Source organism: Eumetopias jubatus, unplaced genomic scaffold (genome assembly GCF_037043125.1).
Source record: "Eumetopias jubatus isolate StellerSeaLion01/CBP00866 unplaced genomic scaffold, mEumJub1_p1.0 scaffold_5, whole genome shotgun sequence".
In the NCBI taxonomy this organism is placed as follows: Eukaryota; Metazoa; Chordata; class Mammalia; order Carnivora; family Otariidae; genus Eumetopias; species Eumetopias jubatus.
This window is the reverse complement of record NW_028274811.1, coordinates 88,894,786-88,918,710: the sequence shown is the minus strand read 5'-3', so window position 1 is coordinate 88,918,710 and position 23,925 is coordinate 88,894,786. Positions and strand designations below refer to the sequence as shown.

Genomic DNA, 23,925 nt, shown 5'->3' with positions numbered 1-23,925 from the left:
ACCCCCAGCCCCAACCCAACTGGACCAGCCACCCTGGCCCATTTGCAGCCCATATCCACCTCTGAAAGGTCCACTCCTAGTCCATCCCCATCACTATCCATTGCCATCTGTGTCTCCACCCCACATCCAACCCATTTCTTTCCCAGCCTACTCCCAACCCCATGATCAGTGCGCACCTCCACACATTCACAATCCGCCTTCGCTAGCAGCACCCTCCTCAGTCCAGCCTACCCTATTCACCTGGGGTTCCCAGTTCCCAATCACACCCCTCCATCCCTGCCTCCTTGACCATGCCCAGCCCCAATCCGGCTTAGTACCCCAGCATTCCCAACTTCTCCGTCCCTGCCCCACACCGCTTCTGGGCACCCCCTCCCTTACTAGTTGCCCCCAGGGCTGTCTCAGATGGGGCCAGCCTAGGAATTCTTTTGCCTTCTCTCCCAAGGCTCAGGCCTCTCAGAGGAATCCCCAGTACAGTTCCAGAAGCATCATCTAACCCCAGACTCCCAGGGCAGGGTTCCTCCAAGGACACTACTGGGCCAGCCTTCTGCACCTTTATTTCCCAAAGCTCTGGGCACAGAAGTCCCCTACAAGGGAGTGAGCAAGCTTTACTTGGTCCAGTCTGGGAGATGGAGGAGGAGGTGGTCCCCAGCTGGGCCTCTGAGTTCTGAGTTGGGTAATCAATTACACCAAGAGGAGAAGATCAGTGTGCGGCAATCAGCAGTGAGTCCCAGTGCTTTAGAGTAGGAATAACCTCTTCAAACCCCCTGAATTTCACAGACACCTGCCTGGGGAACTCTGCACCTACTATGCTCATGGATCCCTGGCCCTAGCAGTTTCTCCACAGCCCCCACTTGGAGCAAGGTCCAGGCAGAATCAGTGGGATTCTGGGGAGCAAGGAGACCGGATCAGTGCCGAGGGGTGCCTGGGAGGGCTAGGTAGAGGGATCTCAGGCCTCATTCCCCTCCTGCTCCCCTTGACGTATCCCAGCTCAGAACTCCCCACCACCTCCTCCTCCCCAGCCTCCTGCTCACTCAACTTCACATCCAAAAAACAGAAGTCCAATAAGCATACTCTCCCTTCCTCAAATTCCTGCTTCCCCTCAGCCACCTACAAACTCTCTCCAGCCACCCCACTCTCACCTCTTTGCCATCTATAATTTTAAATAAACTTTTAATTTTAGAACAGTTTTAAATTTACAGAGAAATTGCAAAGATAGTACAGAGTCCTCATATGTCCCATGCCCTGTTTTCTTTATTTTCAGGGAGAGAAAAGAGGGTTCCCTGCTTACATGCCCTGGAGCCTACCCCTTCTGGTCTTCTTACCCTTCACGCTTCCGTATCACCTGCATCCTACGCTTTGTAGCTCTGCGGTCTGTCTCCTCCTGCTCCTGCTGTTCCTGGCACTGCTCCAGCCAGGGGCACTAAGGACCCTTAAGTTGCCAAATTTAGTGGCCCCATCATAGTCTTCATTTTCCTTTACCAGTGGGAGGAAGGTGACCGCTGATCTCCCTCTCCTCCGTGAATCTGCCTTTCTTCAGCCACCTGCTACCCCTGAAACAAACCCATGTGCCCAGCCTTGATGGGTGGGTCTCAGTGCCTCCTTGGAGGTCCACCCACCAGGCTCTCATGTCTCCCACTCCCAGCACTGATCACTCTTCACGTCACTAACATATTGGGTGTCTCCCATCCCTAGAATGCAAGTTCCCCTCAACACTGGGAGGCTGGTCCTGTGGCTGCTGGAGTAGAAGAGACAAGAAAGAGGGAGGATTCGAATCCAGAAGCTGGTCACTGGCTGTGTGACCTTGGCTAAAAGACTTCCCCTCTCTGAGTTTCCTCTTTGATGATTTATAAGGATAAAATGTGACTGGATGGAGGCTTAAAAGGTGCGAAACCCCTCCCCTCCTCCTCAAAGTCTGGCTTTCCCACCTCCCACGCCCATCTTCCCATCTTCCCCTCTTCCTGTTCTGTGCTTCCCCACAACTCTCAGGGAAGGTTTCAAGGCTGACATGTTGGCCTCAGCACTTGGTCAGCACCAGCTGGTAGAGCCTCTCTGCCCTCATCCTGCCTCTGCCAAGTTCCAACCAAGCACCCCTTCAAGGGTACCCATCATCACTACAGGGCTCAATGCATTTCGCAGGCATCGGCCCCTGGCACGGGGCCGGCCACTTGACCACACTAGCTCTTCTCCCGCTAAGTCCATTGCTGTCACTGCACAGACTTTGCCAACCGTATAACCTTAGACTCATTGCTGGACCTTTCTTGTCTCCACTCATCTTCAACTATAAAATGGGGATGATCATGATAGTGCCTACTTCATAGTGTCCGAGGATTTAAAAAAAGTAGAACGTGCTTAAAATGGCAACTGCATGGTTAAGCGACTGCCTTTGGCTCAAGTCATGATCCTGGAGTCCCGGGATCGAGTCCCGCATCGGGCTCCCTGCTCAGCGGGGAGTCTGCTTCTCCCTCTGACCCTCTCCCCTCTCGTGCTCTCTATCTCTCATTCTCTCTCTCTCAAATAAATAAATAAAATCTTAAAAAAAAAAAATAAAATGGCAACTGCACATAGTAGATGCTATTGGTGTGTGGGCCGCTATTCCTGTTTTACAGATGGGGAAACTGAGGCTCAGAGAGGGGCAGTGACTTGCTCTGAGGCGTGCAGCTGGTGAGCAACGAAGTCTGGATGGGAACCCAGGTCTGTCCCATGTCACTTCACACCACAGGCTCTCCCTGCTTCCCCTCCTAGCACCCTCAAGTTTCCAGGGGGTGTGGCCTAGCCTAGAGTTTGGCCAGAAGTAGTTCCTGAGGTTACAGCTGTAGAGATGAGGGTGGGACTCACGGGGCGGGTGGGGGGGGGTGGTGGTGGTGGTGGTGGTCCGGGACTCGGAGGGGAGGAAGTGTGCCCAGTGCTGTGGATGTCCATGCTTAAGTGTCCCTGTCCCTGTCTTCTGGCTGCTTTTCCACTGCAGGCTCCAGAGGGGAGCATGTAGTCCAGGCCGGTGGGCAGATGCCGAGACTGCTTCAGGGAGGGACACGTCTCCTAAGTCAGTCCAATGGGTGTCAGCTCTAAGACTATTGCTGGAACCATTAAGAAAGGCTCCACTGGGGCTACTGAGCTGGCAAGATGTGGGCCTGGGGCTCGTTGAGGGGCATCTTTGCCAATAATGGGGAGACCCACCTGAGAATACAGCCAGCATGAAGAAATCAAAGCTGAGAGATGGAGAGTGAGGGAGAAAGCAAGCTCAGAGAGACTCCCACTGTCATTGACCTTTCCAGTTAAATGAGACAAATTCTTCCTGTTTTTGCTAAAACTAGTTTGAATGACAGCTGAAAGAGTCCTTCCTAAACTACCTAATCCCCAAGTAGTAGTCATTTTTGTCTGCGGCAAGGACATGGGTGAAAGCTGAGCTGGCCTTATGGTGCCCCGCCCTGCCCCGGCCCTGAGAGGGAGGACCCTCCCTGGCCACTCTGTGGTGACCTCACCGCACAATCTCCCTGGGCTGGCCCCGCCCCCCACCCCCCCACCCCCCACCCAGTTCTTTCCAGACTCCCAGCAAGCTTCCTGCTCCACTGTGGCCCCTGGAGCCCTGGCCCTCACCTCTTCTAGGCCCCGCTAGGGAGGGGCCCTTCCTCCACTCACAGGGTTGTTGGAATCCCAGCCGCTGGTCCCTGCGTGTTGTGGGGCCCGGCCCTTCAGCCCATGGCCTCAGCTCCCCTTCCCTAGCAGGGCTGCTTGGAGGGGCCCACAGGACTGTGAATGTTCCTAGGCCACGTGGGACCTGGCACTGAGGAGGCAGCCCCAGAATCATCAGTTCTCTGTACTCTGTCCTCCAGTGGAACAGTCCCTGGCCCTGCACTGCCTCTCTCCCCGCTGACTTCAAATGAGCTCAAACTGCTCAGGGCTGGCAAAAGCCCCTCCCCTGCCTGCCGCCTCTCCAGTTGCCCACTCATGCCCCCGCTGTGGGCTCTGCCCCCTCAGTTGGAGACTGTACTCTCCAAGGGCGCTAATGGCCTCCCCTGCCTGGCACAAGGACATTTCCCAGTCCCCATAGCCTCCACCCGCACAGCCTCACATCCCAGCTTTGGAACACCGTGATCCCTGAAGCTCTTTGGGGAGGTGCAGTGGGGAGCACTTCAGCCTTTGATCCTTGGAGCAGCAGACCCAGGCCATTCTGGCTGGGGGGCTCTGGACAGGTCACTTTCACTCTCTGAGGCTCAGTTCCCTCCTCTGAAACATGCCTTTAATTGCATCCCTCTTGGGCACCTGGGTGGCTCAGTTGGTTAAGCGACTGCCTTCGGCTCAGGTCATGATCCTGGAGTCCCGGGATCGAGTCCCACATCAGGCTCCCTGCTCAGTGGGGGGTCTGCTTCTCCCTCTGACCCTCTTCCCTCTCATGCTCTCTGTCTCTCATTCTCTCTCTCTCAAATAAATAAATAAATAAATCTTTAAAAAAATTGCATCCCTCTTAAGTGATTTTCTGTGATTAAATTATATATAAACTATTGCTCTGTGGTTCCTGGCAGAGGGAGGGAGCATTCAAAGCAGGTACCCCATGCTTGTGTTTACTTCCATCTAGGCTAGCTTCTCTTTCCTCAGATTCAGGCCCCCAGCTCTCGCTCCTCACCCTCCCCTCCCTGTCCACCCCCTCCCCCAACTTCCCCTTCTTCAACCACCTTCCCTGGGCAGAAGCCTCCCAGCTTCCTCCCTCCACCCATCTGGGCTGTCCAGCTGCCCCTGGCTGCTAGTGGTCCGGCTTCCTCCTGGCCCACCACAGCCAAGCCTCTGAAGAGCTGTCTACACTCTCTCACCTCCTCTCCTCCCACATCTCGCTAGCCCTCCCCATCGTTCCTCTCACCCTGCTGCCCCAGCTCTCTGCTAAACTGATCTGGCAAACATGGTCGCTTTGTTGAGAAATGCCAACGGGGACTCTTTGGCCTTATCTGCCTGGATGACACTGTTAGCAACTTCTGGAAACACTCCTGCCCTGCCCCTGCCTCCCTGCCCTGAGCTCTCCAGAGGCTGTCATCTGTCTGTTTCCTCTGGGATGTTGCTGCTTCCTGGCCTCTCATTTCTTCCCCTGCTGTCCTCATGCTGGATTTGTTCCATGTTTATTATTTTTGTAACAGGTTAAAAAAGAATCGAACTTAATTGCCAACATCCAAAAGCCAGATTTCACATGAAAGTCTGAGTCTCTGGATTCTGTTGGTAAACTGTCAGATTTGGCACAGCTGGGCATTCCTACATGGTGGCCCTTGCTCGGGGCCGAGAGTGGCTGCCCCCAGAAGACTCCCCCTAGACTGCTCCCAGCAGCTCTCACCATCTTCCCCTGTGCTCTTGCTCACCTGTATCCATGGAAACCAAGGATGGACTGAGAGGGCTTCACGGTTCAAGAGAAGTGGGAGAGAGTGCATTTCTTTGTGGAAGCGAAAGATACTGTGATTAATATGCTAGAGATGTCTCCACTGAAAGGACACCGCATCTTACCTGCTTCACTCCTGCATGACCTGCCCGGGCCCTGCTCCTCTCGCTCTCGCATCAATTACATGCATCTGTGACTTCCTGGGCCTGTCCCAAACTCATTCCTGAATTGAATCTGAGGTGAATATGGACTTGAATCTTCATCTACTCCCTGAATTTGTCACATAAATGTCCCACAGGCACCCCATCCAGTCATTCAACATTCACTGGGCATCCACTGTGTGCCAAGCACACTGTTCTAGACTCTGGCAAGGCGTGACGAAAATGACACAGGAAGCCCTGCCCTCATGCTCCAGGGGTGCTCAAGAAAACACAACAGAGAGGCCATCTCTTCTCTTGAAAAGGACGGGCCCAAGGACCTTGCTGAGAGTGCCAGCAACTTCAGACATGCTAAAGGTCCTCATGCCAGGTTGTCCTGGCCCTAGTCTGGCTTCTCCTCAGTCTCTCTCCAGTCCAGGCTTGAGACGGGAGGGAGAGATGACAGTTCTCCTAGGGTGGTGGAGGCTATCGGTGGGAAGCAAGAAGCCCCATAGAAAGATGGGGCCACTACCGGAGACTCCAAGTTTCAAGACAGCAGGCAGAAGGGAGCTTCCAAGGTGCACTCGCTGATGAAGGATGCCCAGACTCAGGTCTGGCATCCAGTCTGGCTCATGGTTCAGGAGCTATGAAACCTCGGTCAGGTCTCCTAACCTTTCATCTCCACAGTGAGGGTAGACACCTCCCAGGATGGCTGTGAGGATGGCATGAGATGGTGTGAGCAATGACTGGTATATTCCAGATGCGTAGCAGAGTTGCCTTCCTGACTCTCCTCACCCCTCACATCCCTCAGGCCCCCACTCTAGGCTCCCTGGGTTCCATCTCTGCCGAGTCACTTTCTGCTCCTCCCTTTCCATGGCCCCCGCCCCTCCTCCTAGTCCCCTTCCTCTGTCCACCTTGCTTACAGCTCTCAGAGCTCTTTTACAATACAAATCTGAACGAGTTGCTTCACTATTTCATGCTCTTCTGTGCCCTGACACCCCCACCTCGCCCTCACGATGCACTCCCAGCTCTTTGGCCTGGCCTCCCAGGCCCCGGGGGCTGTGCTCTCCAGCCCCACGCTCTGCTGTGGCATTCGGCTGGCACCTCTGGGCCTTCACTCTGGCTGTCGCTGTTTTCCACTTCCCATCTCTGCAGATGTACCTCCAACTCGTCTGCTCTGACCCCCAAGCCAGTCCCGATCAGACACCCCTCCCGTGGGTGCTGGCCCCTAGCACATGGGATCCCCCTTGACCTTCTCCTGCTGACCATGAGCTGTCTTAAGTCCCCATCGCAAGGATGACCAGGACAGCCAGCCCTGGGAAGACCATCTTAATCTCCACCCTGCCACGGGCCTCAAATCCCAGCCTTCCTAATGCACAGGCAGAAGCACACGCAGGACACGGCTGGATACAGGTTTATTGTGGCACTGGGTGTGAACAGGGGCTGGTGTGGCCAGCACCGGTGTGTGATGGAGGTGGAGGGAGTGCGAGGGAATGAAGGGGAGAGGGCAGGGCCCAGGGAACCCCAGGCTCAGGCCAGGAGCTGGGGTTGGGGTGACCTCCGCCAGCCCTATCCAGAAATCTGGGGTGATGCCCCTGGAACTGGAGCTCCCTCGGGCTGGGCTGGATGAGACGGGCCGTGGGTGGGAGGCGCTCACACGTGGGAGAAGGCGTGGCTCTTGCAGAGGGGCTTGTCCTTCTTGGAGTAGAAAGTCTTTCCTTCCAGGTTGATCTGGCATATCTGAGGACGGCCAGGCTCAAGCCACACGGGCTTGGGGGTGGCAGGAGAGTCCCCTTCCCAACCTCTCATGAATTCCAGAGGCAGGGAGTGGAAGGGAGGCTGGTGAAGAACCCCGGGTGGGGGTGGGGGAGGGGGACCCGAGTCCAAGGCAGGGGGCTGGGGGGGGCAGGGGGAGGGGTGGAACTCACCGCACACACAAAGCAAGTGTCATGCCAGCTGAAGCCCAGCGCCTCCAGGAAGCGGTCCCCTGCGTCGATCTTGAAGTCACAGCCCCGGCATTTTGTGCCAAACATCTTCTCATAGTCTGAGGGTGGAGGCAGAGAGGAAGGGGGCCCTGGGTTCTCTCCTGCCCCACACCCCACCCCTTACCTGTGCCCCCCCACCCTTGGGGGGGCCACCTACCTCGCTCGCAGTAGGGTGCGCCTTCCTCCATGTAGAAGGCCCTGTTCCGAATGGGCGTCTTGCAGGCCGCACAGGTGAAGCAGTGCACGTGCCAGGTCATCTTTAGGGCATGCATGATCTCCTAGGAGGACGCTACAGTCACCAGGCAGCTTGGCCCCTCCTCTCCAGAGCTGGGGACATAGGAAGGCTGGCCGTGGGCCCTCTTCCTTCCCAGGGTAAATGTTCCATCTGCACACCCACCATTCCCGCTCTACCTCCAGCCCTGAGGTCTCCCCACGGATGGCCACTATGCCTTTCAGATTTGCCCTGTGCAGAGCTCGGCACCTCACCTCTGTACCCCAAACCTGCTCTCCCACAGCTGTCCCTAGCTCAGTTGACGGCAACTCCATCCTTCCGATCTGCTCAGCTGAGATGCCCCTTTCTCTCATGCATCACATCAAGTTTGCCAGAAACCCCTGTGGGGTCCGTCTTCAAGGTGCATCCAGATCCTGACCAGTTCTCACTGCCTCCCTGATGCGGGATGTGAGCCTCAGGCATTCCTGGCCCGGGGGACGGCCCAAAATTCACCTCTGAGCTCCTCCTTCTGCCTTACAGACTGATGTCAAGCTGAGCGAGTCCACATTCCCCTCTGCTTGAATCCCTGCCTGCGCTGCATTTCCTTCTGGCCTCTGCACCCTCTGCTCTCGCCACATGGCCTCTTGCCCGTGGCTGACGCGCCAGGCATGCCAGTCCTGGGGTTCACACTGGCTGTCCTCTCTGCCAGGTATGTCCCAAGTCTCACCCCTCACTGCCTTCCAGTTTCTGCTCCAGTGTCCCCTTCTCCAGAGGCCTGTTCTGACACCACCAGTTAAGACTTCCAATCTGCTCTTCCAATGCCACGTTCCCAATACCTTTAACTCTGTTCTCCTCGTCCCTCACCAGCTTGTATTAACACAGTACCAGGTGATTTACTTATTGTATCTATTGCTTAGCATTTCCTCTCCTCCCTTCTTCCTGCTCAAATGTAAGGTCCGGGAGGGAATGAGACAGGACTGTTCTGGTAGCCGCGGTACTGCAACAGCACCTGTCCCTGTGGGTGCTCATCAACAAGCGCTCGTGAGTTAACCTGCTCCAATGGACTGGGGAGGAAGCCGAGGCTCAGGGAAGAGTCTGTTCTCTCGCTGGGCCTGGGCTGACAATCCCGGGGACCCTTGGGCTAACCAGGGCCAGCAGCATTCAGATCTAGAGCAGGCAGAGGGCAGTGTGGGGCCTCGAGGCGGGTCAGATCTGTGGGTCCAACCAGACCTTGCTTCTTAGCTGGGTAACTTGGCTAATGGCATTACTTTTTCTTGACACCTGGTTCCTTCCCTTGTGAAACGGGAACCTAATTCCAGCCTTGCAGGTTGTAAGGATGGCCCCACATTTGAAGCTGGGGGTCCCAGACCCCATGCCTGCTGGGGCCAGGTAGTGTACTCCATAGGGCAAGGTGTTGTTGGGGAGCACCCGTAGGGATGGTGCTGAGCAGTTCGTGCAGGAATGCCTGGAAGGCTCAGGTTGAAATCTAGGTGTTAAAGTGAAATCTGATTTTCAAATATTGCCCATTAATTTAAAATGCAAGTGTAGACCAAGTAGGACATGTGCGCAGTCTCTGCCTCTCTGTCGCATCTCACATATAGCTCACAACCACCCCGGCCAGGCAGTGAATGCCACCATTTTAGTGAGGCCCAGACAAAGTGACCCGCACCAGGTCACATAGACAATAGATGGCAGAAATGGGTTTCATGCCCAAGTCTAGCTAGCTCCAAGGCTGGCTCTTCCCACTGCCTGGTGCTGCCTCTTTTCAAGAAGTAGACAAAGGCTCCAGGTGAAGGAACTTGGCTGTGAGCTGGTGGCACAGGGGGCTTGGGCAAAAGCGAGGGTAGCCCAGGGCGGGGTCCAGTATGCGTGCGTGAGCAGGGAGGCAGCTTTCTGCTGGTGTTCAGAAGAACCTGGAAGCCAGTTATCAGTATTTATTTTAATGCCCTAGTTTCCTCAGTGTCTGCGTCTCCCCTCTCCACTGCCCTGACCCAGGCCCCAGCAGCCTGTTCCCCTCTCCAGCTGTCTCCCCCTGCCCAGAGGCAGCTTGCTGCAGCGTAGCTGACCTCATCAGCCCCAGTTCCAAACTCCTAACACGGCCCCCACTAACCTCTTCGGCCTCATCTCGCACCCTTCCCAGGTGTTACCTGGTGACACAAGCTATTCCTTCTGCTAAGTGTGCTCGCTCCTGATCCTTCTCCAAGCTAATTCCTACTCAGTTTTAAAGTTCAGCTTAGAGACCACTTCTGTCCATTCCTTCAAACATTTACTGATCATCCTCTATATCTGGAGCACAATACAAAGCAGACCAGCCCTGGTCCCAGCCCATGGAGTTCACACCTGGGGAGAAGATGGGACAAGAGCACTGGGGAGTAGTGAGCAAACTGTGGGGACTTGGTCTGGTGGAAAGGGTGGGTATCAGGGAAGGTGTTCCTGAGGAAATGATAGGAGTTCTGGATGAGAAGAAACAAGGTAAAGAGGGTGCTCAAACAGTATTCCTGGCAGAGAGGGCAGACTGTGCAAGGGCCCTGTGGTAAGGGAAACAGCACATTGGCAAAATGAAATGGGTCACATGGCTGGAGCACTGGAGAGGGGCAAGTGGTGAGAGGTGAACTTGAAGAGTATAGGGCTTCAGGTGGCCCCCAAACCTGGGTAGGTCCCCTCTAATGTGTCCCTCACGCTGTGCAGTTTCCCTCCAACTCCACGGAAACTAGCTGATTGCCCTGCATTTCTCTCCCCATGCTCCATCCTGATCTCCCAGGGCAGGAACAGTTTTGAGCTCTGGGCGCAGACAGGAACGGAGCGCTTGGCAGGCTGGGGAGGTAAGCCTCCCCCTGCTCTTTCCCCTAGAGTGAGAGTCTGTTCTCTCGCTGGGCCTGGGCTGACAATCCCGGGGACCCTTGGGCCAACCAGGGCCAGCAGCATTCAGATCTAGAGCAGGCAGAGGGCAGTGTGGGGCCTCGAGGCAGGTCAGGCCCTGAGTCCCTGCAAGAGGGGAAGCTAAGGGCTCCTGGGCCTCTGTGGAACATTAGCCTGAGCTGGGGCAGGAGAGGGTTTGCCACCCAAGGCTTACTCCAGGACCTGGGAGCCAGCCAGGCCCTGTTAGGCTTGGCTCCTCATCTGTGGCCGGGGTGATAACCCTGTCCACTCAGGACAGAGGTGCAGCAGGACAAGAGTGCAGTGTAATGCAGAGAGCGCAGTCATCTGACAGTGGGGCCTTGATTTGTAGATGCCCAGCTCAAGAAAGGTCCTGGGATCCAGCCCATTCTCTTAGAATAGCCCAGTGGGGTGTGGCCAGGCTGGCAGGGAAAGGACTATGATCTGGGGCAAAATTCCTTCATCTAGAAAGTGGGAATCACCACACTGACTTCTATAGTAGGACCGTGAACCTGGATGCCCCCCACACTGTAAGTGCTCCACAACACAAACTGTCATTACAAGGAGAAAGACTGTGATAATATCCACTTCCCCCTTCCTGTCTACTGATGGAATCTCCATTTTTTTCGCTGGGCACATGGCTGCCCCAAATAGACTGTCTTTCCCAGCCTCTCTTGCAGCTCAGCATGGTCATGTGACTGAGATATGGCCAATGGGAAGGAAGCCCAAGGGTTGAGTGGTGGCATCTCAAGATGGCTGCCATGGGCCGTCCTTCCCTTCTCCCCCTTCCCGCGCTTCCTACTGGCTGAAACGTGGCAATTTTGGCCGAGGCACATCTCAGACTAAGAGTGTTAAGTAAGCCTGTGCTGAGAATGGCCGAGAAACAAGATACAGAAGCCTAGATCTGCCCATTAGTCCCAGACTGCCCACCCCTGGACTTTTTTAGGTGGAAAGTAAGCTGCCACTGTTTTGAGTTTTCTACTGCTTGCGGTCAAGGTAATCCTTACTAATAGGAACATCACTACAGAGCTCTCTGGCCACATCTGGCAGCTCTGCCTCTGTATCCAGAAATAAGAAGCATGAAATGTCAGGAAAAGCCCAAGCTGGGAGTCAATAGTGTCTGGGACCGCTCCAGCTTAGCTCTCATGCTCTGCAGCCTTGGGCAGTTTCTGTCCGTCTCTGGGCTTCAGTTTCCATACATGTGTGACAGGAACCCCATTAGCTTTTCACCCTGCCTGGTCTGCCCCTTTTTCCTCCAGCTGTGCCCTTGACCCCCTGACACCCTCTGAGTCCTCCCCGCCAAGTAGGAGCTCCCAGGCGCAGGGCCCAAACCTGTTATTTCATGAGGCGTCCTTGAGCAAGGGGCACACTATCTGGCACACTGTCCGCACTTAATAAGAATGAATGGGGGCAGGTAGATGGCCCATCACTCTATGCTCATGACACAATGAGCCAAACCCCAAGCCTGGCTCCTGTTGGCAGCTGGGTTACCCTGCAGAAAACATGGCCAGGCTCTGCTGTGTCTTTGGCCTCAGTCGGAAGAACAGGCTTTTGAATCACAAATTTGTGTCTGGCCCTCTGGCTTTGGCACTCCATAGTCCTATGCCCTCCAGGCACAGTGAACTGTCTGTCCTCTTGTGCACTGGAGGTGGCACACCTGGTGGGTCAGCCTCCTCAAAGCCTGTCACGACTCCCTTCTGCCTTCTCACGGAAGATGAAGGCTAACATCCTGGGTCTGCCAACTTCCCCTGCAGCTCAGGTGCTCAAAGGATAACAATTCCAAACACTGAGATAAAGATGCAAGGTCCTGGTTTTTCTTCCAGAGTCAAAAGCAAAAACCTTGTTAAAATAAGGCCATTTGGCCCTTCCCTCTCCTTCCGCCTGTAACAAGAACACAAGGCCTGGGGCTTGAGTAGTCTTCGGGTAAGCATGATATGAGAGGCTTGGGGACAAAGGTCTGCATGCTAAGGATTTCAGAGCCAAAGGTAGGAAAAGCCCAAAGGCATCCTGGAGCTGCTGTTTCAGCCCTGGGATTCTTGTGAGTGAAGTAAATAACCCCTTCTGCTGAAACCTCTGTAGTGAGGTTTTATTATCGCCGCTGAATGCAACCCCACTGACACAGCCACTGGCATCCGCGTGGGCCTTCCCTCTTCGGGTAACGTCATCTGTTTTACTTCAGGGAACCGACCCCACCTCACTCTGTCTGTGGTGCGGGTGGGACCGCCGGGTCCGGCGGGTGTCACTCAGGCCCGGCTAATCCGCGTCCTGCGGCTTGAGGCCCGAGATGGGTATGTGACACAGCTGTTGCCATGAGCATCAGCACTGGGACCCCTGACGTGTCGGCTGGCACCGGGGTGCTCCTATTCGCTTTGTGGCGCTAAGCTGCGGAGAGGGAATCCTGGAGCCACTGTGGCGCCACCTTTGCCAGCTTCTAAGTAAAAGTACGCAGGGAACGAAGCCAACACAGACCACGACAACAGAGGCAAGTGGGGGGAAAAGTCCTGATGACCCCAGGACATGCCTTCAACTAGGCCTGAAGCTAGTGCCCCTCAGGCTTTCTGAGTGTTTGAGTCCATGCACATACCTCCTGCTTTTTAGAAGCTAACGATATACCACTTCACTCTTATGATGGACCCTCTAACTGAAAGAAATTTTGCTTTTATAAAAAAGACAAAAAGTGAAAAAGAGCGTTCAGCATTTGTTTTGCAGTGAGCCATTATAGAGGCAGCTCATACCCCTCACCTGAGCAGGGGGCCCCACCCGGCTCCTTCCCCAGGAGCCACACTCGGCATCCCGGCACCAGGCCGCATTCCGGCACCAGGCCGCCACAGCTCGGAGCTGAGTCTGTGAGCATCTGCGCTTCATCTTGATTTACTTTGTGCATCTGCTAGCAAGATGTGTCCAAAGGTACCAGACAAGCCTACATGAGGTTATTTTTTGGGTCTGGGAACGCTCAAATTTTCTTCCACATAAATTAACAGTACTTGCTTCTTCACCACGCCATTTTGGCTTGTGGAAGTTTCACAGGAACGCTCTACTTTCCAGAGAGCCAGGGAAACCTGTAACACTCTTGCTTGCTTGAGCCCCTCTGAGCAGGACTTTGGTCATCGGTGAAGAGGATCTTGGCTAATGTAAAATGAGACTAATATAGCATCCCGTTTATTAAGATGCTAAGGATCCAAAGGACTCCTGAGGGGAGAGCCCCCAGGCCCAAGAGTTCCTCCTTAGCACTCTTCCATGCTGATGGGGTCATGTTCGCCCTCCCCCTGCCCCCCACCAGCCCCACTCACGCCTGTGATCTTCTTCTTGCACTTGGCACAGCTGGGTGCATAGCGCACATCATAGCAGGGTGGGCAGAAGATGGCACCCTTCTCCTCAAAGAAACCGCCCTCTTCCAGGACCTTCCCACACTGGCTGCACACAAATTCCTCGGGGTGGTATGCATGGCCCAGCGCAACCAGGTAGCGGCCCCTGAGGGGGAGGCGAGGGCAGTGAGAGGGAGTGTACGCCTGTCCTATGTAACGTTAGTGAACACCTACTCTGAAGCCTGCAAGGGAAATTCATGCTCCCCGTTGTCCAGATAAAGGAGAAACAGGCATGGGAGGTGACCCGAGTGATGACACAGTGATGAAGCTACACCGCTCTGACAAGAAATTGTGACAGGCAGTGCTGGGAGGAGGAGGAGGGTTACGCTGGCTGGGGGCTGCTGATCTGGGCCCAGTGAGACAAACCAGAGGAACTGGGGCCCTGGGGGCAGGAGGCCCAGAGTGCCCACGGGCTCTGAAGAACAGTGGGTACCTGAGCCGACCCTGGTCCCCACCCTGTCCCACTTGCCTGGTCCATCTGGCCTGGGGAGGGGCCTGCAGGTCCCACATAAATGTCTGAAGAAGGGGGTTCTTTGCAGAGCCTAAGAGCTGACAGGAGTCAAGAGCAGTGCAGGACCAGGGCTGAGAACTAGCAAGGTTCTAAGGAGCCAGCACGCTGACTCTGGGGGTGCTGTGTGACCCTGCTGGGCCCCAGGGAACAGCACAGGGAGGGAGGGGCCTCGGGCCTGTCTGTCCTGAGAGCAGAGGTTTGGCAGAGACCAAGTGAACAGGAGGGAGAGCAGAGGGGCTGGGAGGGGCAGGCCCTTCCCTGCCCAGAGAGCGGCCTTTCTAGGGGTGCAGCTGGAGTGTGTTGTTGGCACTTCCTCCACGTCAGCAGGGCTGATAGAGGCTGACGTGGGGTGCAGTGGGGGAAGGGATGCAGGATGCAGAATCTGAGGACCTAGCCCAGGCCTCTGCCCCCACCACTACTGGGAACTGAATCCCCATCCTGCCACAGTGACAGCCAGATGAGTGCGGAGACAGTCAGGGGCGCAAAGGTCGGAAAGATGCCTGGGCCAGGCTTTAGGATAGGAAAGGCCAGAGTAGGAAAAGGAACAGGGCCACCCACCGGATGACCTTGTGGCAATGGTGGCACACAGGAGTCTTGCCATTGTTGCCACCGCCTGCTCCCGTGGCCCCTCCAGCGGCCGCCTGCACGATGGAGGTGCGGTTCTGCAGAGGTGTGGGCGTGGCTGGCTGGCTGTGCCGGGTCAGCACCGTGCTCGTCTTGTCCGGGGCGTAGCGCTCAGCAAATGCGGGGTCCACAGCCCAGGGTGGGCGGCTAGTGGGACTGGGGGCGGTAGGGCCTGCCAGGGCTAAGGAAAGTGGCTCCAGGGAGGTGCCCAGGACCCCAAAGGTCAGGGAATTGAGCCTGGGGCAGCTTGGAGGCTCCCCCCCACCCGCATGCCCCTGGAGGCTACCCACCCTTCCCCAGGCCCAAGCCCACTCTCTCTCACCAGGCCAGGGTTCCTGGGGTGTAGCTGAGGCTGGGGCTGGGGCTTCTGTCCTGGGCACCTGGCTGCAAGATCTGCCATTCAAGGCCCTGTATGGTTGAGGCTCCTGGTGTGGCCCCACCCCCCCAACCTTGGTCCTGCTGTCCCCATGGGAGATGCCTGGGTGCATGAGAGCTGCTGGGCTGGACTCCAGGTCCCACAGGGGTAGGTATGGGTAGGGCAGTGGCTTCTCCTAGCCAGGTTCCAGCTGGCAGGCCTGTCGTACAGGGCTGGGAGGTGGAGCAGGACTCTCTCCCTTCTGGGGCAGTTCTCGGGGCTTCCTCATCCCAGAGATCTAGCTCTGACGGCAGGGCCTGCTTTGCCAGGTACCACCCCTCATTGAGACCCAGACTGGCATGGCCCACACTGGGTCTGAACCATCTAACACCCCCACACCCAAACCACAAACCAAGCCCACAAAGATAGAAGGCAGAGGCAGGGGAAGCAGGGCTGAGAATGTTTATTTCCATGCTTGAGCCAGCACAGACCTGGCAGAGAGACATACCACAGGGCAAAGAGGGAAGGCAGTGTCAGACAAGGCCAGCCCCTCTGCCAGGCCAGCAGGAGGCTCAGTCCAGGGGCAGGAAAGGAGGGAGTGAGCTAGGCAGAAGCTGCAGCGACCAAGGGGGGGGGGGGTGCCCTGGGTGGGAGGAACAGAAAGAGAGAGGCAGAGAGGACAGCCGGCCGGTGAGGGCCAAGCTACGACTGCACGTTGAGCACGTGGGCAGAGCGCTGGTGGTGCCAGTCCCGGAGGCGGGTGTAGCGTGGGCTCTGCAGCTCCAGGACATACTTTTCCCTGGGGGGCAGAGAGAAGGAGGAGGAAGTAGAAGGAAGGAGAGTTGCAAGGGAGGAAGGGAGGGAGAACGGAAGGGAGGAAGGAAGGAAGGAAGGAAAACGGAGAGCCCTGGCGAGGGACCCTCAGGAGCAGACACAGGGCGGTGGCTGGAATGGGCAAGGCAGGAAGTGAGAAAGAGGGGCTATGGCCCGTCCTTTTACCTTGACTTCTTCAGGTGCTCCTCATCCGGGTCTTGCACTGAGAGGGCAGAGGCAGGCATTGACCAAGAGAAGACCGAGGGCCACCCCAGCCCTGAGCCCCGGCAGAAGGTCACAGGGCACCAGAGCAGGCTCCCAGCAGAGCCCGGGCCCAGGCTGGGAGCCAGCAGGAGAGTCCGCCCTGCCCTGGGCTGGCACTTACTGAACTCGGTGCCCGTGAGGTGGGCAAGGATGCGGAAGGAACGGGACTGGCCTGTCCCGGGCCGAGGCCGCCAGTCCTCTGTGTCCTCCATCAGCCGCTGCTTGCTGGCGTCTGGGGCCAGCGGCCGGAGGGGCTGTCTGTGGGGAGGGTGTGGCTCAGAACCTCATGCAGGCGGGTGGGCAGTGGGGGCAGCCCCTCCCGGGATTGGTGCATGTGGGTTATGGTGCTGGGAGAGTGGGGGAGGGCAAGGCCAGGGCCCTGCTGGGGCGGGGGAGGGTAGCTAAGTAAGAGGAAAGGAGGGCAGCTAGGGTGGGGAGGGGCCACCGCCCAGAATGCCAAAAAGAAGGAAGAAAGGGACAGGCAGAGGGGGCTCACTGACTTGTCAGGGGTCTGCACCTGTGAAGGAAATAGACAGATGGACAGATAAAGGGACAAAGGGACAGACACAAGGAAGAAGAAAAATGGCAAGGGGTCAGAGTAGCCAGGGGCAAGGCTGCACTGAGTATCTAGGGCTCAGTCGCCCGACACCACACCCCAACCCCGGGCCACCAGTTGGGGGGGCGCTGCCTGGCTCAGAGCGCCCAGGTAGCAGAGCGCCTGGGCAAGAGCCACACCCTCGGAGGGGCCCAGTGCCCACAGCCCCGCCCCAGCCGCCAGGGGTTGCTGCCGCACGGTTCCAGCCAGGCTGGGGCGCAATGCAGACTGAGCAGCAGCGCGCTGCGGGGGCGTGGGGCCTCAGACAGATGGCGTGGGCGCAGGCGGTGGGTGGGCAGGACCGACGTACCCATTCTGCTGCAGGGCGCTGTCAGCGGGCAGGGGCGCCCCGAAGGGCCGGGCCGTCTTGTTGAGGGAGGCGCTGGGTGCAAAGGTGTACCGCGGGGGGTCCGCGGCAGGGGCCAGGGCCTGGGCAGAGACAGAGCCGGGCAGGGCAGGCAGGGGCGGGAGCGCTGGGCCGGAGGGGGGTGCCCCCCTGGCGTGGAGAGGACAGCGGTGCTCCAGCCCCGCACCCACACATCTGGCCGGAGGCATGGGGTGGGTGGGGGGAGGGACCTCAGGTTTCAAGGGGCCCATGTGGGAGGGATGATCTCAGCCCACGCGGGCCAAAGGGCAGACGAGCGGGGCTTGTAGCACAGGCCAGCGGAAGGCAGCGGACAGACAGGCAGACATGCGTGGTGCCCAGACCGTGCGGCAGCTCCCAGCCCAACTCCCAGTTTCCCAGACTACCCCAGCTCTGGCGCCCACCCTCTACTTCGGGCCAGGCATGGGGGTATCAGGGCTCCTTGCTGTGGGGGAGGGCTAGTCAGCTCAGCAGTCTAGTCCCACTCCTCCCACCGCCCAGATGTCGTGTTCAGATGTCCTAGGCCTACCTTCTGCGGTTTGCTCTGAGCCGGCTGGGCCCTGGAGGAGAAGGGGAAGGGGTAACAGTAGGCCAGGCCTGGGGGTGCCCCCACCCGCCAGGCAGGCCAGGGCCCTTGTACCTGCTGAGACCCAGGCTGAGGCGTTCCCCACAGGCACGAATCTTGTTCTGGGCTTCAATGTGCGTAAGGCCCCCGGCATTCTCTCCATCGATGCTTAGCACCCAGTCACCCACAGCCACACCGGCCTGTGCAGCTTTGCCTCCAGGAGTGAGCTGTGGAGAGATGGAAGGTCACGGCTGCCCAAGCCTCTGGAGACCAAACCGAGGCCAACATTAGTTAACCCTGCTTAAGCTGCCCCGCTTCTAGAACCCAGAGGCCTCTTCGTTCAACGTATTTCTGGGCAGCTGCAGAACACTAAAACAATCTGGGCGGGTGGGGTTCACCTGAACTTCACAAACACCCGAATTACCCTATTTATTTAGTCATTTGTTCACCTCCATGACCTCCCTCCCCACGGTGCAGAACTGCTGTGACATCACCAAGTAGCCACCTGCAGGCTAAGCCCCAAGCTTCTCAGCTCCAACCACAGCCTTTGAGCCTCCTGCTGGCCTCCTGCCTAGGCGGTTTCACCCACCGCTGGCTTCTGCCTATGGCCACTTCCTACAGGACACTGCCAGGTGCTCCTACTGACCTCTTACACTCCCAGCACCCTGTCCTGGGGCCAGCTACAGGGATCTGCCAGGACGCTGTGAGAGCCAGGAATAGGCCCCCGCCATCTCCAGGTTCCCCGTGAAGTGACCGAAGGGGGCCCGAGGTGTCAGCTGAGGTTGTAAATGAGTGTCACCCTGAAGCCTTCACAATTGCCACATTACCCTCTCCCCCAGTCCTTTGGGCTCTGCCCTGGGAATCCCCGGTTCCTGTGGCAAATGAGGGGTAATAGTGGGCTGGCAGTAACGGTCACCACCAGCATGAACTGAGACTGAAGGACCCAGGACTTGGCCTTGAGGTTAGGAGGGGCCATCAGCCCTTTGAAAGTCCCAGTGGGGTATTTCCCAGAGCCCTGATAGAGGTAACCCTGACAAACCCCAGTGGGCGCTCCCAGCCCTCTAGCCCCTCAGAAAGGGGTGACACAGCTGTTTGTGGGTCTAAGCCCACAGAGCTGCCTGGGCATCTGGCAAGGGGCCTGGCATTAAGTACACTTCCATGGGGAAGTGCCGGAAGGCCAATTCACATTTCAGAGATTGGGGGGGTAGGACTGCAAGGTACTGGCTGCCCGTGGCCTCAGGAGATTCCTCAGGTGGGCTAATGCACAGATTAAGTTGAGGCAGGGAGAGGGGAGGTGGGATGCTCTAGAGAGATCTCCAGAAGGCAGAGACACCAGATGCAGCACTGGGGCAAGAAGGGAGAGCTGGCTCCATTTCACGCTTGGGAGGTTAGAAGGGCAAGACAGCTGGGTGCCTCCTTTTTCATCTGCTACATGGTAAGAAGAGCAGCTGACATTTACTGAGCACCGCGTACTGTCACACGCTAATACCGAATCTTCCAACAACCTGCGGAGTGGAGTCTGAAATTATATGCATTTTACACATGGGAAAAGAGTTTATGTAACTTGCCTCAAGCTGCTCAGCTGGTAAGAAGCAAGGCCAGGTCTGACCCTGACCCTAAGGCTCCACTACACGAGGCTACCTCTGCTGAGTGTTGGGACCCAACTCAGAGGTCATCCTACCTCAAACAACTCCCTAAACCCCTGGCTGGGTCTGGGGCCTAGATTTCCTCTCTAGCTTTTAGTTCAATCCAACAACCCCTTATAGTGAGCATAGAGAAGTGACACTCACTTCTTTTCAAGGGTGTCACTGACTTACTCAAGGTCATGGTGAGTCAGTAGAAGGGAAACCTGGTCCAGCCACTCCCTACCCACACAAGCTGGCTCCTGGGAGGTGTGGGCTAAGCCTGAGGTAGAGGTCTTGGGGGTGGGCAGGAGCAGCTGGCTCCCAGGGAGGGGTGGGGATTTGGGGACTACTTCCTTTCCCGAGCGAGGACAGGAAGCACAAGAGGGAGAGAGGCGTGGTCAGAGGTGGAGAGGGAAGCAGGAGAAAACCCTGGGTGTGGGGTGGGGGGCTGGAGAGAAGCAAAGAGGCCTGAGGAGTCAAGGAGGGGAAAAGCTAGAGAGCTGGACACTGCATAGGGTGGGGGTGAGTCAGCCTGAGGACTCCAACAGGCAGCCCAACCCCCAAGTCTCAGACATTACCTCATCTCCCAGGCCTGGGCCCACAGCCAGCCCTAGCCCCTCCTCCTCCCTGGGGTCAGCGGAGAGGGAGGGGCTGGCCCAACTCAGAAAAGACCACCCCACTCGCCCACCCACCAGGGCCTAGGTCCAACTCCAGTGCTGGGCTCAGCCTGTGGCCCCACCCACAGTGAGGGCTGCTGACAAGGGAGCTCAGACCCAGAGTGCCCCCAACAGGCCACATCTTAAAGTCCATCCCTCAGGCTATTATGTTGCCCATCCCCTCCAATGAAGAAACTGAGTCTCAGAGTCCAGCCAAGGCCTACAGCTCCCAGCCACATTGGTTAGCACTTTCCCAGAGAGGGGAATATAGAATACGTTTTCAGAGCTAGCAAGCCTTGACAATTGTAGGGGTGGGTTTGTGTAGTAGGGGGACTTAAGCTACCCAGCTGGCAGGGCAGTTCCCAGGGGAACCCCATGGAAAGGTCCCTGGAAAGAACAATGACCACCCGCCTGCCCTGTCCACCAAGCCCAACTCCTGTAGACAGACTTGGCCTTGGGGCCCCTCTCAGGCTGGGCAGTGCCTGGACAACCTGGCCCCCTCCAGGCTGTGCTTGCTTTGGGCTTCCTGCCAACAGCTGCCTGCTCAGTGGGCGCCTGGGTGGGCCTCCCTGGACAGGCGGATGTGCAGGCAGGAAGTCCCCGCCCCCTCCTGACCCCCAGGCCACAGACACCAGTCCCAGGGCTGGCCTCATTCTCTCTGGGCGCCCTCTTTGTGTCCCACAACTGACCCTACAGTTGCAGCTATGTCCTCGTGGTCACCAGCTGAGGGGCCCACCAATGGCATTTAGGGGTTCAGGCCTCAACCAGCTTTTTTCAGCTCTGTGGACTCTAGTCCCCAGCTGGCCATCCCAGCATGAGGTTGCATTCTTGGGCTTATAAGGCAATCCCCCTGCCACAGGGAGGAGCCAGCCCCCAGCTCCGCCCCCACCAGAGCAGGCCTTCAGGAGCTGAAGTTAGAACCTTAGAGGCCCAACCCACACCCCTGCTTTGGGTCAGAGGCCACTGCATCCTGAATAGGACCAATGGATGAAGATGGAGAAATCTCACAGAGGCTGGAAAGTGCCCCCACTCCCCACCAAACTGCAGACCATCCCAGTGCCTGAATTCAAATCCCTGCTTTGCCAAGGAATCGCTGTAAAGGCCCCTCTACCTCTCCGAGCCCTGAGTTCCCTCATCTGGAAAAACAGGATGACAATTGCTATTCCCTGGGTGGCAATGAGGCTGAAGTGAGATCCTGCAGTCAAGAATGCCCTGGCTGGGGCTTGGCTCCAAGCACTGCTCCTTCAAGCAGCTTAGATACTTCCCAGAGACCTCAAGCTCCCCTCCTGCAGAATGGGCATTCCCCTGGGGCCTCAGAGGTGGCCCCAGGAGCTTTGTGGAATGGCATCAAAATACAGGGCAATGCTGGGGAACTGTGGGTGCTCCTCTCCCAGTACCCACCTAGTTGGGAGTCTTTGTGGCAGGTGCCCACCACATCTCTGGACCTAGATACCTCCTGCTCTATTGAACCTGGCTCACTCCTGCTCAGACTCCTCCCATCACCAACCGGAGACCTGAACACTCAAAGACTCCTGGGGGAGCCCCTCCCCCAAAGATGGCTCACCCTGGAGATGGAGAGGGGCACATTGAAGTCCTTGCCCCCCTGCAGCCGAAAGCCCCAAGGTGCTGGCCCCTCCAGCACCACCTTGAAGGACTCCATGGTGCCTGCTCCTGGGAGGAAAGAAACGGTGAGTGGACAGCATAGTGGGTGTGCAGGCAGGCCCAGCTCCGGACACCAGCCTTGGACTGGTGCCAGGCAGGCACGAGCAGCCGCTGAACACAGCCAGGGCACCGGTAGGCGGGCACCTTGTCAGCCGTGGCTGGGTTTCTGGCTGGCAGACCTCATTCTGGAAAGGCAGGGGCAACCCCCTCCCCCAGGGACTGGGATGATGAGGGGTTCCCCTCATTTAGTCTTGAGGTTCTTTTCATTCAGAGATGGGCTGCAGGGCTAATTTGACATGGCCTCCCCTCAAGCCAGCCTTAAGCCTCGGACAGACGGCGGGTGAGTCAGGGGCCGGCGCTCTTCTCCCCCGCCCCCAGGTCCCGACAGGCAGGCCGCGCTGAAGCCTGCTCGGGCTATATAAGGCGTGTAAGCTGACACTGCGGAGCCAGCGGAGGGAGCACACGGGGGCTCGGGACGCGAGGGGGAGGGGTGGAAAGGGAGGCGGCTGGAGCGGGTTCTAGCCATTCCCGGACGGGTCGAGGCTGATGAGGACTCCTTTGGGCGCTGGGGGAGACCGGGCGGGGCCGTGGCTCCTATGGAAATCGGTGAGGGCTTGGATCCCAAAGCGTGGCCAGGTAGGGGATTCATTCTGGAGCCCAGCTGGGGTGGTGCCTCCCGCACAGGCCTAGAACCATCCCGACGTGACTCAGTTTCCCCCGTCCCCCGCCCGGGCCCCATGCATTGGCCGAGTCCCAGGCGCAGGAAGCAGCGCAGGCGCCAATCGGTCCTGCCGCAGCCGGCTTCGCCGCAGGAAGGCGGGGGCGGGGGCGGAGGCAGGGGCCCAGACTCGCAGGAGGAAGCGCAGCGCTGGCCTCGACCCCGGTGCCCTCCGTGGTCCCCAGCAGGCTCTTGCCCTCAGCCTGGCCCAGCCCGAGACGCACCGCGCGGTCGCCAGTACCTGCTCGGCCCCGCCGAGGCGCTGCCCGGTAGCTGGCCCCCAAGAACCGCGCTGGGATCGGCCACCCGTGTTCTGACCCCGCCCCCGCGGCCGCCGTCTACTTTGAGCCCGCGGGAGGGGGCGGAGCCATAGGCCACGCCCCGTCAAAGTCACGCCCACGAGCGGCCTCTCTACGACTGGGAAGCCCCACCCAATCCTTCCGCCCCGCCCAATCACGAAGTCCCGTTTTGCTTGGAGCTGGAAGGCCTGGCCTGCCCGGGACCCCTTGGTGGGGCGGAGCCTGGGCGGGGTCTGGGTAGGGCCTGGGCTGCCCGTCGCGTGGTCTAGGAGTCAGCTAGCAGCTCGCCCTGCCCCTTGCGCCTCCCTCTGGCCGAGCCGAAAGAAAGCGGCCTTCGAAACCAAACAGACCTGGACATCCTGAATCTCAGTTTCCTCCTCGGAAAAATGGGTCAGTAATACTCGCCTTGCAGGTCCATCGTAAGGATAGGCATTGTTTGGCTTAAGGTGCAAGCCTTCGGCGTCTCCAGACTTTCTAAATCGGAGGGACTTGCGGGTGTGGAACACCTCGAGGTGGGGTCAGTTGAGGTGGGGTCAGGGGATCTTGAAGCTAGGTTTGTAGAACCCTCTACAAAAGGCAGAAAAAAATGGCAGGGGCGGACAGAGTTGGAGGGGGCCCCTGGCCTGGCTCTGAGCCTGAGCCCAGGCAGTCAACAGCCCTCTGCCCTGTAACGACTCCACACTGTTGAAATGGTCTGTTGCCTGGTACCCCGCTCCAGAGAAGGCAGCGCAGGCAGTGGGGATGTAACAGGGTGACTCTAGCAGGGGTGTCAGAGTCCCCACTTTGTCCCTAGAGGTCCTCCCGGGCAGCTAGCACAGATGGCAGGGGAAATTGAGCAGAAGCGGCAGTGTTCGGCTGAGGGAATAGGCATCTACCCCTCAGCTCTTTCTAGGGCATGGCTGAGGCTGTTCTCCATCCCCACCCCCCCACCCCCGCCCTCATC

The 23,925-nt window shown here is 57.9% G+C and overlaps 1 protein-coding gene across 12 annotated transcripts; it reads right to left on the bottom strand.

Annotated features, from left to right (window-relative positions):
- Window positions 1-6,891: 6,891 nt before the first annotated feature.
- Window positions 6,892-23,007, bottom strand: PDLIM7 (PDZ and LIM domain 7). 12 transcript variants are annotated; one of them, XM_028102680.2, is made up of 13 exons: window positions 22,925-23,007; window positions 21,868-21,974; window positions 18,098-18,249; window positions 17,987-18,017; window positions 17,404-17,522; window positions 16,620-16,756; window positions 16,421-16,457; window positions 15,389-15,474; window positions 15,001-15,247; window positions 13,857-14,037; window positions 7,636-7,756; window positions 7,422-7,537; window positions 6,892-7,233 (listed from the first exon to the last, which is right to left on the bottom strand). In XM_028102680.2, exons 2-13 carry the CDS (start codon window positions 21,961-21,963, stop codon window positions 7,147-7,149), a joined length of 1,410 nt encoding a protein of 469 aa, XP_027958481.1. In that variant the 5' UTR covers window positions 21,964-21,974; window positions 22,925-23,007; the 3' UTR covers window positions 6,892-7,146. The 12 variants fall into 12 exon arrangements, with proteins under 12 accessions (XP_027958481.1, XP_027958482.1, XP_027958483.1 ...); XM_028102681.2 differs by having other exon boundaries at window positions 15,001-15,238; XM_028102682.2 differs by having other exon boundaries at window positions 15,389-15,459.
- Window positions 23,008-23,925: the final 918 nt, after the last annotated feature.

Bases quoted from the DNA above. Each gene is read 5' to 3' on its own strand.
- PDLIM7 (XM_088023433.1), bottom strand. From the start codon at position 21,963: ATGGAGTCCTTCAAGGTGGTGCTGGAGGGGCCAGCACCTTGGGGCTTT. The intron at 16,757-17,403 runs GTACGTCGGTCC...CCCTCCCCACAG, and splicing joins AGCGCCCTGCAGCAGAATGG to ACAGCCCCTCCGGCCGCTGG. The intron at 15,451-16,420 runs GTAAAAGGACGG...CAGATCTTGCAG, and splicing joins GAGCACCTGAAGAAGTCAAG to CCAGGTGCCCAGGACAGAAG.